The sequence below is a fragment of the Maylandia zebra genome, linkage group LG7 (assembly GCF_041146795.1).
Source record: "Maylandia zebra isolate NMK-2024a linkage group LG7, Mzebra_GT3a, whole genome shotgun sequence".
Classification (NCBI taxonomy): domain Eukaryota; kingdom Metazoa; phylum Chordata; class Actinopteri; order Cichliformes; family Cichlidae; genus Maylandia; species Maylandia zebra.
This window is the reverse complement of record NC_135173.1, coordinates 65,956,165-65,972,432: the sequence shown is the minus strand read 5'-3', so window position 1 is coordinate 65,972,432 and position 16,268 is coordinate 65,956,165. Positions and strand designations below refer to the sequence as shown.

At 39.5% G+C, this 16,268-nt stretch overlaps 2 protein-coding genes across 3 annotated transcripts in view; one reads left to right on the top strand and one right to left on the bottom strand.

Annotated features, from left to right (window-relative positions):
• lsp1a (lymphocyte specific protein 1 a) overlaps positions 1-11,413 on the top strand; it is a 43,203-nt gene extending 31,790 nt beyond the window's left edge. For both annotated transcript variants that reach the window (XM_012923246.3, XM_076886934.1), the window contains 5 exons: positions 629-766; positions 1,999-2,094; positions 2,585-2,671; positions 3,104-3,212; positions 10,550-11,413. In XM_012923246.3, the coding sequence (XP_012778700.2) occupies positions 629-766; positions 1,999-2,094; positions 2,585-2,671; positions 3,104-3,212; positions 10,550-10,572 (453 nt within the window). In that variant the 3' untranslated portion in view covers positions 10,573-11,413. The remainder of the gene's footprint in view (positions 1-628; positions 767-1,998; positions 2,095-2,584; positions 2,672-3,103; positions 3,213-10,549) is intronic.
• Positions 3,986-15,572, bottom strand: prr33 (proline rich 33). Its single transcript, XM_014409345.4, has 3 exons — positions 15,376-15,572; positions 14,965-15,013; positions 3,986-10,206 (listed from the first exon to the last, which is right to left on the bottom strand). The coding sequence occupies exon 3, from the start codon at positions 10,189-10,191 to the stop codon at positions 7,171-7,173; it is 3,021 nt and encodes a 1,006-aa protein (XP_014264831.3). The 5' UTR covers positions 10,192-10,206; positions 14,965-15,013; positions 15,376-15,572; the 3' UTR covers positions 3,986-7,170.
• Positions 15,573-16,268: the final 696 nt, after the last annotated feature.

Genomic DNA, 16,268 nt, shown 5'->3' with positions numbered 1-16,268 from the left:
GCGCATGATGGTTGCTCTGCTGCAGGTTTGAAACTTTGCACTCACATTGTTTGGACTCAGCTGGGGGCAGCAGCAGCTGCTCTGACCCTTTTTGTGCAGCGGCCACAAACCTCGGCAGCACCTGGGCGATTACATCACCCGCACATATTTTCAATTGTGCGTGTAAAACGGATGCATGACAGGAAAACGTGGTGATCCCAGCTTTTTATTTTTATCTTTCCATTCCTCGTTTTCCTTTTCACCTCAGGTGGTTCCCATGCTGATTTATAGACTGCAGCACAAGAACAGGTTTAACAAAAGAACATAAATTAAAGGTTTGCAGGAGAGAGAATATTCTCACCATAAATCTTTTAGATTGAGATTACACCTGTGATTCACATAAATCTGCCTAAACTATGTCATTTATATAAACCACAATTTGAATGCGGTTAGATGTATATTGCAAAGAAACATAGCATTCCAGCTTATTCTAGCAAACGTTTTTAACAAATACACCCTCTCTGAAATAAATTCTAAGGTTTTAAATATCAGGACATGATAATAAGATAAGATGTCAATAAGATGATGTTCATCTTTCAGCCTTGGATGCTGCCACTTGTTGCTAACTGTGAGGTTTGTCTTTGTGCAGAACTCTCAGGAGGCTCGGGCAGTGAAGGCATCACTGAATGACCTGCCCCAATCACCTGAGGTTGTCGCTTCCAAGAAGAACCTGTTTGAGGCTGGAGAGGCCTGGAGCCAGAGTCCCAGCAAGGGAGCCACCTGCAAGGTGAGAGGAAACAATCTAACGGGGTACCTTTAGATTTCTGCTTTGTTTTACATTCATGTAAATGCATGTAAAGCTATGATCTGTGGTATGTAGTTAAAGCAGAGCCAGTTTGACCTAAAAGGAACTTCTCTTGGTCATTTTAATAGGTAATCACAAGCTTTTTAGGGGGTTTAAGGATGACCATAAAGTTGCTAGCATCACATTAAAACACTGCACTTTAGAACCAAATCCCTTTTGCTTCACCCGATCATGCTGTTTTTCTGCATGTGCTTGTGGAGGATTATTGAAATTTTTACCCATTTAAAGCCTCTTTGATCGTCATGTTTGTCTGACCTAACGGCTAAAACCTCACGTGTTTATTTAAAGTCTGGCAAACAGATCCATCCTCACCTGTTTCATATGTTCTGTTTTACGGGAATTCTTTGATGTGAACGGTCAAACAGGCGCTTGTTAGTGAAACAGAGAGCGGTTATTATGGGCTAAAAATAATTTGTCCAAGCTTTGATTTTTCTCAGCAGGTCATGAAGAGAAAAGCGAAGAACCAAATTAAGGGAGATATATTTATTTATCAAACACATATTATGGATATTACAAAGGAGTTTTCATCGAATTTATTCTGCAGGTCCAGCACTGACTGCAATTTAATTACACCAATTAAACATTTTATATCTTAAAAAGAAGCAAAATTACTGCTAAAGTGAATTGAATTGTCATTTTTAATTTTTTATACTATATTTTTAATATGTATAATAATCACATTTAATTTTATCCACCCAAGGAAATTAAAAAAATATATTTTTTACTTTAATTTTATATTTAAAAAGTCTAATACATTAACAATTTCATAAATGAAAGAAAATTAATGTATTTTTAAAGATACATTACATAAAAAATGTAATCTATTAAAAATAATACTTTAAAAAATGTAAACAGGCCATAATTTAAAACTTTTGTATTTTACTTAATTTTTCATCTATCTTTTCTTCATATTTTCTTATCATCATCATTATTATTTAAATATATTGCTGTATTGAAGGTTTATTATGCCTCTCCCTTTGAGGCATGTTTTGCCTCCACAGAGCAGGACGCTGTTATCCAGCTAAATGAACCTAGTTTGCTTTAATGAAAGTGCGGAACAACTGAATAAACAAAGTTAAATACTCAACTAAACATCTGAGTTTAGCTGAAGATGAAAGTGAAACGTTTCATCCTGTTTGTGCTTCATCAATCAGGACACTGAGGGTCTGAAGGTGGGCGTGGCCAATCTGATCAATCAGTGGGTGAAAGGCCCCTCAGACGGCAGCAGACAGCTGAGCAGCAGACCCGCTGTAAGTCACATTCACTCTAACAAGAGTGGTTTCAGATGTTAATGATGCTTCTGCAGTTTTGTTTGGCATTCACAGGCTGCGTGATTGTCCTTTAAGCTGTTTTTTATGTATTCAAAGGAAATCTGTGTGTGTGTGCGGTTTTAAGGAAAAGAGCAGCTGCACTAAACTCGCCTCTCCTGTGTAATAGCTGAGCTCACAGTGATGCGTTCAGGTGCAGTTTGCGATGTGAGGTTTCCCTCTAGTGGCAACGTCAGAGATAACTCTATATAACAGGATTTCTCCATTTCCTTTATCCTAAAAATGTAAAATAAATCAGGAAATTACATAAACAATTCAATATTTAGAAACGACTAAGAAAAAAAGCAATAAAAGTATGTCTTTTCCTTTTTTATGTAAGTGGAATGCAAATCAAGAACAGCTAGATTTATTCAGTCTATGCACCAGATTTCATGGAAGACTCCTGAGCCATGTTTTTTAAAAAACAAAACAGGATCTGAGACCCGGAGATGTGATGCAGAAGAAGAACATGTGGGAGGTCATCGGAGACTCGTCGGGGAGGCCCGGACAAAACATGAAGGTATAAACATAGAATACAAGCACAGAAGAGTCTTAAATGTAAAGTAAAGCTCAATTAAGAATAATTTCTTTGCATTTACCTCGCTTCTTTTGTTATTGTGTACATCAGAAGTGTTCATTGTTTGGTCTATATAACACTGGAAAAGGATATTTAATTTTAAAAAGTCCCTTTCACAACTTCACGGTACAGTTATCTGATGCCTGAGTTAGTCAGTTTTCTCATTTTAGAGAAACTGGCACATCATTCCTCATCTAGTGTGCTTTTTATAAGGGAAGAACACTTCAGAGGCCTCCACCACTCTCACCTGGTGGAGGAATCATTTTTTAAAAATGTCATCAGTGATGGTGATATGAAAATCTTGACCTGGATTTTCATCTTCAGATTTCTAATCTGTAAAAAATATTCAAAATGAGCTCTTGCTTATCTCCTCAGAGCTCAGCGGCTAATAAAAAGTACAAATTTGTCGTCACTGGACACGGCAAATATGAGAAGATTCCTGTGGACGACGAGAACGAAGGGACGTTCACCAATGGAAAGTCGGGTAAGATCACAGACAAGGAAGTAAAAGACTAAGAGCTAGCTGTCTCTTAAACTGTGTACCACCGTTCCTACAGATATGATGACACAAAGTCCTCTGAGTAGCAAGATGGTAAGCACTCTGTTCTTACTCTCAGTGGTCACCATCTTGACTACAGAGCACAAAGGGAGCCTGTTTTCAGATTGGATTGCTTGGTTCAGTGACTTTCATTAGAGAATTTGCTGGCAGAACAAAATTAGTAGCATTTTTGTATTTAATATATGTGCAGTGTGCAGCCCTGGCAGTTTAAAGTTTATTCTACATCAAAGCATCATTAAACTCTAAGCATTGATTCCACTATGATGCCTGAACCATCTGGCGAGCTGGCTGATGCATGTAAGCGTGTGAATCAGGGTAAAGGGTAAACTGCTGATCTGTTGTGATGTTCAGAAGTGTCTTTCAGCTTGTGATCAGCAGGAAGCTGTTTCAGCTTGTCTCTTTTCTTCATTCAATTCATTGCATGACTTAAAAATATACTGATGTAATAATAATGTATACTTTATTGATCCCCGTGGGGAAATTCCTCTCTGCATTTAACCCATTCACTCAGTGAAGCAGTGGGCAGCCACTGGGTGCCCGGGGAGCAGTGTGTAGGGACGGTACCTTGCTCAGGGGTACCTCAGGGGAATCGAACCCCCAACCTTCATGGGGCCACCACTCTACCTACTGAGCTATCTCTGCCCCTGATGTTCCACGCTGAATTGAACCTATGGGCAAGAAAAATGTACATGTTGAGAAACATTTAAGTCAGACTGTTTATTTTTCATTACCTTTTGTGCAGGGCGGCAGTACAGCAAGCTTCACGTAAGAAAAAGAAAACAGTTCAAAGTGCTTCACTTTAAATAAAACAGCAGTGATAACGAAAATACAGCAACAGAGACAGAAGTCACAATTTGGTTTTATTATGAAATGCTAAGCTATGTTCAAACAGAGTAACCTAGATAGAGATATGAAAATGAAAAGAACTGAATTTGGTAGAGAAAGATTTCTTTTACATTTTCCAACTGTAGGAAAGTAAAAAATCAGAGCAGTTTTTATTTCCTGTGTTACTGTAAATAAACTGAACATGAGGGTAACTCTGCTTAAGATTTATTTTGACAGTGTCAGCAACTAAAGATGACTTTTATGAGCTGTACCTAGAATAATCAGTAGCTCCAACACACACGTTAAAAAGATCACTAGTGAAAGACTTCTCCTGACTCGGGCTGGACAAAAAACAAACAAAGCTTTTAAAATAAAGTTTGGAGTGCCTACCATGCATTACAGTCAAATCCCTTCTGTGCATCTTTACCTTTGACCTCACAGATCACTATCCCACTGACCTCCATCACAGTGGAGGCTGCTCTTCATCGTTCTTCAAACAACTTTCACACGCTTTTAGCTCATCAACCGTCTTTAAGTCACAGTAAAATTTAACATGTTGAGCTGAAAATCACTAAAATTATTTTATAGTAATTTGAACTTTATATGGGAATTATATTTTTCATAGCAAAGCCCAGTGCTTTATTTATACAGCATTTACCACCGTATACAGCTACCAGTAAGCATGTGTAAAAATGTACTGCGGCTCAATATGTAACCTGTAAACATGAAAATTATAATATTAGTCAGATTTAAATAAACTCCCTCCAATTTGCCCTTTTTTTTTGTTAGATCATAGTGATTTTAAATTATCTCAAAAATGTTCATGCAGTGTGATTTTAAGAGGGTTTATTCGCAAAACACAACCATCTACAGCCTGAAAAACAAAATCATAACGAGAAGTCTTACCCTAAGGTAAGTAGCACCAGTTTGAATAAAACTGCATATTTGAATAATAATTGAACAAATTATGTATCATAAAATCACTTACATTTTATTTATTAGCCATAAAAACATATTTTTATTCACTAAAAGTTAATTTATTTTTCTAAGCATCCACATTTCTGTAATAAAAGTACCCTATGGAGTTTTCTGATCACTATTAGCAGTATGTTGTGGTTTTTACATACACTATAAGACCTGTTTCATGCAGTTAGAATATCTCAATTTTAATCTCTCTTAGGTTTTGTCCTTTTCAATACAGTTGGTAGAGTGAAGCCAAAGCCTAAATTTGTAGCAATGCACCAACAAAGCAGAAAAGATGAAAGCTAAGAACCAGAAATATAAGAACCATATTTTCAAAATGCTTTGCAAATGAAAATTACACTCAACACCCTGACCTTTTAAACACCTAACAGTAGGGGAGACCGGGGATAGTTGTAACGTGGGTCAGTTGTAACACTTCCAATTTCTCCAATCAGGGCTAAGTTTCAAATGATGTGACTCATCCTGTGCATGCCCAACTCAGTTGTGCTATCACATGTGAAAAATCAGCACATTTTGTCAAACACAAACAATTTAACACGAAAAAAAGTAATTTGTATGCCAAAAAGTAAGTTTTTCTACTTTATTTCAATTTCTAGTAGCATTATCTGCTTTGCAGTTAAACTCATCAAACTTAAATTATGTTATTTGTATGTCTATGGGGATATATTCTGTGTAAGTCTTTAGTGCTAGTGTTTTAGCCGTTGGCTATAATGTTAGCTAGTTCATGGCTATAGGAGTCTGGGTCAGTTGTAACAGCAACAGTCTGGGTCAGTTGTAACAATAATGCAGATGTTACAACTTACCACACTATTACTTTAACTTATATTAAACAAGTTGGGGCAACGACATCAGCAGAGAGAGGTTCACTGGTCGCATTTGTATATGCGGTTAATGCCATTGGCAACACAATTCCTCCACTGTTTGTGTTCCCACACATACATTATGCAGACCACTGTGTCAGAGATGGACCAGTAGGAAGTACTGGTAGTGGAAATAAATCAGGATGGGTGCACGAAACAGATTTCCTCATCTTTCTGAAGCACTTTGCAAACCACACCAAGGTAAGCCATGATAAAAAGTAATGGAATTGCGATGCTGGTGAACAACTACATTTTTTCAGCTTCATTGTTATGTTCAAAATTGGTGCAAGAGTTGTAGGTTATAATGCCCACTGAGCCAATGAGGCCAAACTCGAGGAAGACCAACCAAAATGAATGAAATATTCAGTTGCAGAAAATTCCATAATTTGTCTTTTTTGGGGGGTTGGAATATGTTCAAAAGCTAGATTTCTGCATTCTGTCACACACACACACACATAACTACATAAATGGCTCTAAGTGCATTCATGTGTTGAATAAACAAAGATTACATGTTAATGTTTTGTTAGTACCCTTATTTCATTGTGTTACATTTTACCCCAGGATATGTTACAACTAACCCAGACTATGGGGTTAATTGTAACATTTCACTCTTTGTGTTTGAGACCATACCATGCAATGGGTAATTGTGCTGCAGAGAAAATAGTTGCACTATTTAATAGCCGAGACATGTAAATACTTTGCATTACATTTTGAATCCACTACCTTAAAAGAGCTCCAATTTACAGACAGAAATGTCAAAAATGTTACAACTATCCCCGGTCTCCCCTATGTATGTTTCTTAATAGAAAACTCCACAGGGCACTTTTAAAATCTCGCTAATTCATAATCTAACAGTGTCTGTTTATTGTGAACACTTTGAAGAAAAGAACAAACGAGAAGCTCGTACAACACTTGGTGTGATGTCTCAATGACTTTAAGACAAAGAGAGCTCTCTTTCAAGCTAATCCACAAATACAGACATGTATGCTAACACCCTGACAGCCAGTCACACAAAGCATTTGTCAAGTATAAAGTTCTGACCGAAGTTTTCTTCAGCACTGCAGCAACAAGGGACTAAGACTCCAGACTTTTTCATTGTTTCTGTGGCTAAGATTTTCTGCATCTGTACATTAAACATAGAATCCTGTTTTGGTTTTTTGGTTTTTTGTTTTGTTTTTTACACTTTTGTCTTGGCACTTCATCTTGGGTGTAGCTTAAGAAGTGGTGAACCCCCTTGCTGTTCTATTAAAGTCTTTTGGTTCCTCATCTTTACCTTTTCGCCCAATCAGGCCCATTTCAAATACAGTGGAAATTTTTGTGACCGGCCTCGATGCTGCCTCTTTGAGCTTTTTAGCATCAAATTTTGGACTGAAAAGCAGCACAGGCAACCTGTACGCGAATGACGGTATTTCTTTCAGCTCATCTTTTCCCTCTTCTTTCTTCTCCTCCTCACTTTTATTTAACTCAATCTGGTGCATGATGTTCTCCTTGGAAGAAAACATTTGGAAGAGGACAGCGTCCCACATTTGTGTCGCCTTGGGAGAGTCTTTGGTTTGGTTTTCATTTTGGGTGCTGGGCTCGTCTCCAGCCTTCTCCACTGTTTTTGTCTCCTTCTGGTCCTGCCCCGTGACCACCTTCTCAGAGCCTGTATCTGGGAATTTGGGCTCCGCCTGCTCCACCACCATGTGTGTCTTGAGCCTTGACCAACCGCTCGCTTTAGATTTCAATCCCTTCGGCTTTAATATGGCTTTAAGAAGAGACTCGCCTGCTGGTAGGCTCTCATCACTGTCCTTTTTCTCAGGTGCCAATTGATCTCCTGAAGGTGATTCTGTTTTCCTGTCCTGTTCTTTGTCTGCTACAGCAGCAGAAACCTTAAGCAGAGGAAATGCTGCAGTACTTGGCTTTGAGCCTTTAGGTGTGATATTAGTGACATTTACAGGTTTTCCTTGTTCCTTTATTTCTGCGACATCAGCATTTTTCTCAGGTATAGATTTCTGCTCAGCAGTCGGGACTTTTTCTTTACCTAGAAGCTTCTTTACTGCCTTCAGGGGATCTTGGTCTCCACCTTTAGGCAAAGGATGTTTGGTTTCAGGAGTCTTTGGTTTAGTTTCTTGAATAAGTGTTTCCACTTTCTCATTCTCTGCTGTTGAAAGTATAGTTTTTGGCATTTCTTGAATGATTGTTGTATCTCCTTTTGCTGCAACCAGACCAGATACAGTGCTCTTCTCTTGTGTTAACATCACTCCAGGTGAGTCAGATGCTTGTGTAACAACAATAAAAGGGACTGGAGGTGTGGCAGCAACCTTCTCATCTCTCTGGTGGTAGTGAGCAACATTTTTTGGTGTTTCTTTGACTGTAGATGGCTCAGAGGGTTCTTGGCTGGGGGCTTTTGATTCTTCAGAGATCTCTCTTTTAGCTTTATCATCCTCTTTAGTCAGCGTAGTTGAAACTGAAATATCAAATGCTGGAGAGTAAGTTCTGATTCCTCCATAAGCAGCGTATTCAGCCGGTGTGAGTCCACGATAACCAGACTTTGACTTTTGAGACACTTGAGTTGGTGTTTTAGGTCTCTGAAAGCCTATAGGTGACCCACTTAAAGGTGATGTCCCATAGGTGGGTGTCTTTGGTCTTTTATAGCCAGGTGATGTGGTAATAAGTCGGGATGCCTCATATGTTGGAGTCTTAGCCCTCTGATACCCAGTCACTGCTGGTGTTATTGAAGTTTTGGGCTCTTCAGACCCAGTTGAACTCTTTCTGCTTGACAGCATGGGTTCCGACTTTGACTTTCTAATACTTGGTTGTATTGGTTTTGCTGAAGGCATCATGTCTGAGTGGATGTCCCTATTTAATGTTTGTTCAAGAGGCACTGTAGTCTTCACACTTTGGGAAGCAGATGAACTGCTTACCACTGTTTGAGGTGCCCTCGACCACTCTGACTCTACTGTGACTGGTGACACTGCAAATAAGAGAGGATTGGGTCTTGAGATCTCAAATACTGGTGTTGCAGCGCGGTTTACATGGTGCGCTGGTGTTTTAGGCCTTCCTGCTGCAGTTCTTGATGTTTGGAACTCATAAGTTGGTGTTTTAACTCTGATTTCAGCTGTTGGGGTGACTTTCTTGATTTCAGTTGTTGTTGGTGGGGCTCTTTTGATTTCAGCAGATGGGGTGACTCTTTTGATTTCGGCAGTTGGCGTGACTCTTTTGATTTCGGCAGTTGGCGTGACTCTTTTGATTTCGGCAGTTGGCGTGACTCTTTTGATTTCAGATATTGATGTGGCTGTGTTGATCTCCAAAGCAGGAACAATGGTGGCATTAATCTCTGCTGTTGGTGTAATGCCTCTCTTAATATCTGAAGTTGGTGTTGTTCTCTGAGTAGCTTGTTTTGTCTCAACTGGTGTCTTACTTTGAGGTAATGTACTACCAATAGCAGTTAATCCAGCTGTGTCATACACTGGTGGCATCCTGGAATTCTCGTAAAAGGATGTGCTTGCAGTGTACATCCTAATTTGAGGGACATCAAACATGGGTTTGGGTGATTTTGAGGGTTCGGTTGCTTTAAATGTTGGACGTGGACTTCTGGGTTTGACCAGTGGGGTCAACACAGTGAGAGGTCTAATCACTGGCTGACCCCCAGCTATTGTAAATGGAGTTGGACCTGGACTTCGAGGTTTTGAAGGTGCGGTTGCTACAGCTGTGTCCAATTCAGCAGCAGATACTGTCACCTCAGAAGCCAACAGCAGCACTTTGGGTGGCCCTGGCTGAGTGACTTGTCCCAGGGCTGCTGAGACTCCTTCAGGGTAAACTGGGTAAGAAACTGTGGTGACATGTTGAGAGTAAGAGTATGAAGGCATTGCCACTGTTGGAGGTGACATCCTAGCTCCTCTGCCATAAGCTGCACGCTGTGGGTATGGCGATGCCACATGCTGATACGGAAGCCTGATGATGAACCTTGGTGGCTGTTGGTTGCTGTAGATGCTCTGTGGTGTGTCTGGAGTGCGAGGTGGGGTGGAGTGGTCACTGTGCTCGAGGTCAGGGCTTGCTTCATTTACAGGGGAGAGGCTGGAGCGGAAAAGTGCGGTAGACTGTGATGCTTGAGCAGAAGCTTTTTTCTTGGCAGTCCTTTTGAGGAGTTTCTGAAGCCGAACGTTGTCCTTTCCAGGCTTGGGAAGCAGGGGTGGGGGGTACTGCTGGGAAAGCAGGCCTGGCTGGGTGACACTACCATAAGCGACAGCCATGAGTGCTTCAGCACCCTAAGGAGAAAAAAGTCACAAGCTGTCAAAAACTAACAAAGATTACAGCTCTGGACCTGTACAATACCAAACTGGTCCAGATGCCAATAAATAAATAAGATTATAATAATGGTTGGTTCCTCGTCTTTAGTTCTGACTGTAAGTCAATCATTGATTTAAATTCTGTCTTTAACATTGGTCATTGAGCTTTTTCTTTCAGAAATGTAACCAGACTCACAGCATTTTATCTTAACTTAACTTAAATTAATGAAGGATTTAGTAAGTTGGTCCTGAAAATGTTTCTGAAAATTGCGCAAATGGGAGTTTGACTGTTTTGCAACAATTTTCTTGTTGTTTTTTGCAGATTTATGTCACAGTGATTACTGAAATGGCGCTGCTCTTCAAGTGGTTTCCATCTTGATCTCACAACAATGTGCTGGTGATACAGACATCTAACACAAGTAACCAGAACCAGAAAAACTTTGTTAATACCTACAGGGAAACTGTTAAATAGCGGTTTCTCAAGATTGTGGAGGTTGTACAATTATACAAGAAAGCATCAGCTCAAGCCCAAAACCATTTGATCATTTAATGTTTATATTTAACCGATTTTCTCTTTCTTTCCATGTTTTCTTGCATTGCATTTCTAGTATTGTGTATATATCTGACTGTAAACTTTGCTATTTGTTTTTCTTCTCCTCTGCAGTTTTTGGTAAATCATAATTCAAGTCTAGTTGATCACTGAATGGTGATGTTTTGTGAAATATTAAATGTATGGGGGAGGGGTCCTATAGAAATCATCTACATTTTAGAAATTGCATAGAAGTGTTGGTTCACCCTTTGACGTGTTACATGTTCTGAACTTAAACCTTTGCTAAAGAACAATCTTGAAAAGAAGCTGGACTTGGGAGAGATTTGAAACACAGCTGACATTTGCTATCTTAATTTCACATTTACTGCCTCAGTATACACTTCTTCACAAAACCACTAGATGTCTACATAATCTGTTCCACTGTTTAACTTTGATTACAATGCAGCAGCTTGTTCTGCTTGCAGGAAGATAAAGGGGGGCAGTTAAAGTTGGTGTGTATGGGACTGATACTGCAATTCAGAAGACTAATAACATCCAAACTAAATGACATTTTTCACCTTTAATGTCCTGCAATGTTTACCTGTATGTGTTTTTAAGTCATTTTCTTGATTAAATTAAAATCTCTTTCTTTTTTTACTTGAGTTGTGTCTTCACTTTAGCTTAGTTTGCTGTTTATTGCAGTTAAATTTGGAACTATCACCTGAGACCGTGAATTCATCTGGAAAGTGTTTAGTAAGAATGCAAATGTGACTCTTTTTGCAACCACAGCAGTCACCCTCCGTTAGCCTTCTGAACAAATATGTAGTATTCAGTTTTTAATTGTTCTTTATTGTTCAGACTTGGAAGCTTCTCCAACGTTGCTCAGTAAAGTCTATAATTGGTAATAACACTACCATATAATTGGTTCACATCCCACTTATGCCAAACTCAACACGGCTATAATGCAGGAGAGGGACTGTTTCCAGTCTTGGTAGAAATGGAATCCATGGGATGAGCAACCAGTTGGACAGGCAGCAGTATACTGATCCATTACTTATTACCACAAATATATTATCATTATTATTTACATTTTTCATTAAAGGCAATGAACAGCAAAAAATAACCCCTTTAACCAGAGAGCTAGCATGCTTTTACTAGCCACTAACCAGGCACCTATAGTGTACAAAGTATGGTAAAATGATATTGGGTTACTATAGACTACTAAGGTTTCAGTCTGTTTCAGAAATATTTTATTCCCAATTTTAGCAATACAAAGGTATTCCATTGGAGACAGATGGAAAAGATGTGCATTCTTAGCATATGAACAAGGCGTTAGTCTGGCAAGAGTTAAAATACATCAACTTCTCTCGAAAAGTTTTTCCTGTGCCTCAAACACTGATGTCCTGATGGAAGACGGATATTGGCAATTCAGGCTGAAACACCCACCCAAAGAATCAAGCTGAACTCCTCCTGCTCTATGATACCCCTTCACAGCTGATGCTGGAAGCCTGTTTCACAGCCTAATTTTAGTTTGAAGGCAAAGCGGACGCTGGCCAATCACCTGCTTTCTTTTTTTAAGACTCCTGGTTTTTTACAGGCCGCATCACTTTCCTAAATACAATAAATCAGAGAGCTGTGATGCGGATTCTCAGATGGAGTCTCTGCAGGACCAGCTGCCTTAAAGCCATCAGATACAAACTTGGTGTAACAGGAGAAGTGAGTAAGATGAATGTATATAAATGCAAGCTATATTTCTCCATTGACTGCAGCCACGTAGTCTATTCTTAGTAAACTTACTGACTTACACAGAAATCTTTTCACAAAATTATATCTTTGTCTTAAAGAATTGTCACTTTAGTATTTTTTAGTATTTAGTATCTTTAGTATAAGTATTTTCAGAGTTCAACAGAAAGTCAAAGAAACGGGAAGAAACTGTCAATTTGTGACCTTAAAATCTTATAACTGAATCTGTAGATTCCCAATAGACAATACATTATTTACAGTTTGCTATACATCAATATCAGAGCTAATAATGTCAAGTTTATTATGGCTTTCATTCTACATGTTCAAGATTTAAGGTTATAAAATGTGGGGAGTTGCAATATGATAATTTTCATAGATGGAGGATAATGTGTATTAGTTTTAATTCACCTCACGTTCAGTTATGTAGTGCCAAATTACAACAACAGCCACATAAATGGGTTTAATACTGTAAGGTAAAGACGCTACAGTATTAAGACGCTACAGAGAAAACCCCAACAATCAAATAACCCCCTATGAGCAAACACGTAGTGAGAAGGAAAAACTCCCTTTTAATAGGAAAAAAACTCCAGCAGAACCAGTCTCAGGGATGGGCAACCATCTGCCACGACCAGTTGGGGGGTGGAAGTGAAAGCGGATGAACAAAATAATGAGGTGACAAGGACACAACACAGACCAAGGGAGATGAAGACGATTGACATGCTTAAGTGAGATATAAACATGGGGACTGAAAAGAGGTGAGTGCAAAAGAAAAGCTTACAGTGATTCACATGACGTATCGCAGCGGTCTGAACAAAAGCTGAAAGGTAAACTGGGAGCTGGTTCCACAGGAGAGGAAAGGGACCCGATGGCTGAAGGCTTTTCCTCCCATTCTACTCTCAGAAACTCAAGAAACCTCAAAGAGCTCTGTTAGGATACTATGGTACTAGAAGGTCTTTAAGATCAGGTGGGACTGATTATTGAGAATTTTGTATTTGAGAAAAAGAATTTTAAAAGAATTTTAAATCCAATTGTTCAGCCACCAAAGAGAAGCCAATGTGGGAGAAATGTGATCCCTATTTTTAGCCCCTGTTTTTCAGCAATACTCAGACAAGATGTTTCTAATTTTATAGATACTCCAAAGAAAGAAAGAAAGCAGATCTACATATTAGCTGAATATGTGCACTCAAGGAGATATCCTGATCAAAAATTGCTCCCAGGTTCCATAGTGTTGCCGGCGACTAAGGTAATACCGTCCAGTGTATTTAGACAACATGTTTCTGTGATTTTTTTTTTTAGATTTTTAAGAACAATTTTGTCTGAATATAGAAAAAGTTATTACATCCAGGCCTTTATTTTATTGTAGTCTAACTAATTGACTTGTGTCATATAGCTTCATGCATAGATATTTCTTGGTAATAGTGATGCTAGAGAACATGTCATGGAGTCACAATAATCCTGTACATTCTCCAATGTCAAGACCAGTAGAATCAATAAATGGCTGATTTTTGGGTATCTCCCTATTATTTAGTGAGATGATTTACTTTGCACGTAGACTTTTCTTTCTTTCTTTCTTTAAATTTAAGAATTCAACATATTTACCTTGTGTTGGTGTTATTATTTTGAAAAAAAAAAAAGGTTATATTTGCTTTCCCAGTCAGGCCATAAATCATAGTTTGATATTTAATACCAGACAGAAATGGAGGGCAGCTCCATCACATATCCTCTCATGTCTCACCCCACATAAATAAAAGCACACATATAGACGTGTATGTGCAGTTCTGCTGAAGGGTGAAAGTGAATGCAAAGCATCTGACCTTATGACATCACAGCTCCCAGACGCCTGATAGGGCCTGGGAAATATGTTGTCACTGAGAATGTCCAATCACATGACAGCACCACTTAACAGAAATGGATCATGAACCTCAGACTAGGAGATATATTTTCTAATGGACTGTTCTGTAGTTCTTTTTTAATTAATGGAAAATGAGACAGCAGAGTCGAGGTCAGCTTAAAATAAGATGCAGAAATGTTTTTGATAAGAAGTAATAAGAAGGTTCGTGTTACAAATAAAGCAACGCTGACATCATGAAGTCTGCAAAAACGAGTGTTTGATACCCTCAGTTTACTATGTGTGTCACCTCAGTGAAATGTAGGCCAGTGCTGGTTGTGTTTTAGACCTCCCACCCACCCTTGCATGCACACATCTCCCTGTCTGAACCTGCTGCCTGCCTGACACATGAGATGCTCACTGCTCCTTTTAAGGCTTTGGTAGTTTTGGTATTTGGAGTGCCTTCAGGATGCTAGTTCAAAAGAGGAAAGAGTAATAATAGCTGTGTAATAAAGGCCAAGCTGCTCCACAATGCCCTGCTTAAGCAAATGAATCCACCCCAAAAAGTCATTAACCTGAAGTTATGACGATCAATCACAGCAAACAGTGGTTTTTGATGAAAAATGGGAGAGCTTACCAGGTAAAAACTTGTTGCTGATGTTCAAAAGCACTCCAGGCAGGTTCCCCTTAACAGAACAGAGCACAGGTTCAAGCTCATTGTAAAACAGTGAGCAGCTTTATTCTCAAGAACTACACAAAAGAAGATAAGAGTACAGTCAATCTCATTGACCTCATTGCAGAAGAGGACAAATAACCGAGAGGACAGAGTGTGTTTTTGAAGCCAAAACAGTGCGTGATTAGCACCTAGCTCATCCCTGCTGGTGCTTTAATGTTGCACTGAGGACAAGAAAAAGCACCCTGAGCTCCCCAATCACATCAGACACCTTGGTGCCGAGTTGGGGGGGGGTTGATTCTGCCTCACTAACCCTGCGAACAGTGTCCCTACGCTCTATTTGGAGAACAAAAGGCGTAATTATGGTGTGTTTACCTGTGCGACTGCTGCTTGGGGGGCGGCCGGCCGGCTGCTGCCTGCTTGTCCCAGCCCGGAGTGTCAGAGCGGCAGGTTCATGTTGAGCCCAACTCGACCCCCCTTCTGCAAATGGAAGGAACAGGCGCCATGATAATCCAAAAATAAATCCTGAGCCCTGCGAGCTGCTCAGTGACAGCAGCGTAGTTGTGACAGCAAGGCGAGCTGAGGCGAGATGCATCACTGACAGACCACGGCACCTTAGGTTTCACCACCTCAGGGCTCTAAAACTGGGGTCTGAGGGCCTCCCAGGGGTCCTTCAGGGGTGCACCAAAGGTCCAACAGAGGGTTGTGAAGTGTGCTCCCAAGAATAACAAATGCTTAACTTTCTATCAGTCTATTAGCATCCTTGTTGCTTCAAGGGTCCTTATTGATGGGACTTTTAATTTTTTGACATTTTTGAACTGTGTATGGTGAAACTAAATCTAAAAATCAGACTTCATTTTAATTTTCTAGTCAGAAAAAAGAAGTCTCCCAGTGGCTAACCTTAAAACCTTCAAACAGGTTTTATTTAAGCATCCTCTCAGCGCTGTTATCACTCGTCACCACTCTCTGGTCCTGGGTTTTGTGTTGCTTTTTGTTTTTGGTTTCTATTTGGTTTCACTGCTAGTGCTTTTGATGTGTACAATGATGTGAAAAAGTGTTTGCCCCTTCCCAGATTTCCTATTTTTTTGTATGTTTGACTGGAAAGTTGGGCAGTAAAGGGCTGCGGGTTGGACTCAACGCAGTGAGCAAAAATGGTGCCCTTGGGTAAGTCATTTTAAATCCGGATAGAATTGCAACCAAATAAGCTAGAGGAATAACTTTATTGCATATGAAAATGTAATTACATATGCATTCAACATGTCTCTGGT

Excerpts from the sequence above, each read along its gene's own strand:
- prr33 (XM_014409345.4), bottom strand. The coding sequence starts at position 10,191 with ATGGCTGTCGCTTATGGTAGTGTCACCCAGCCAGGCCTGCTTTCCCAG.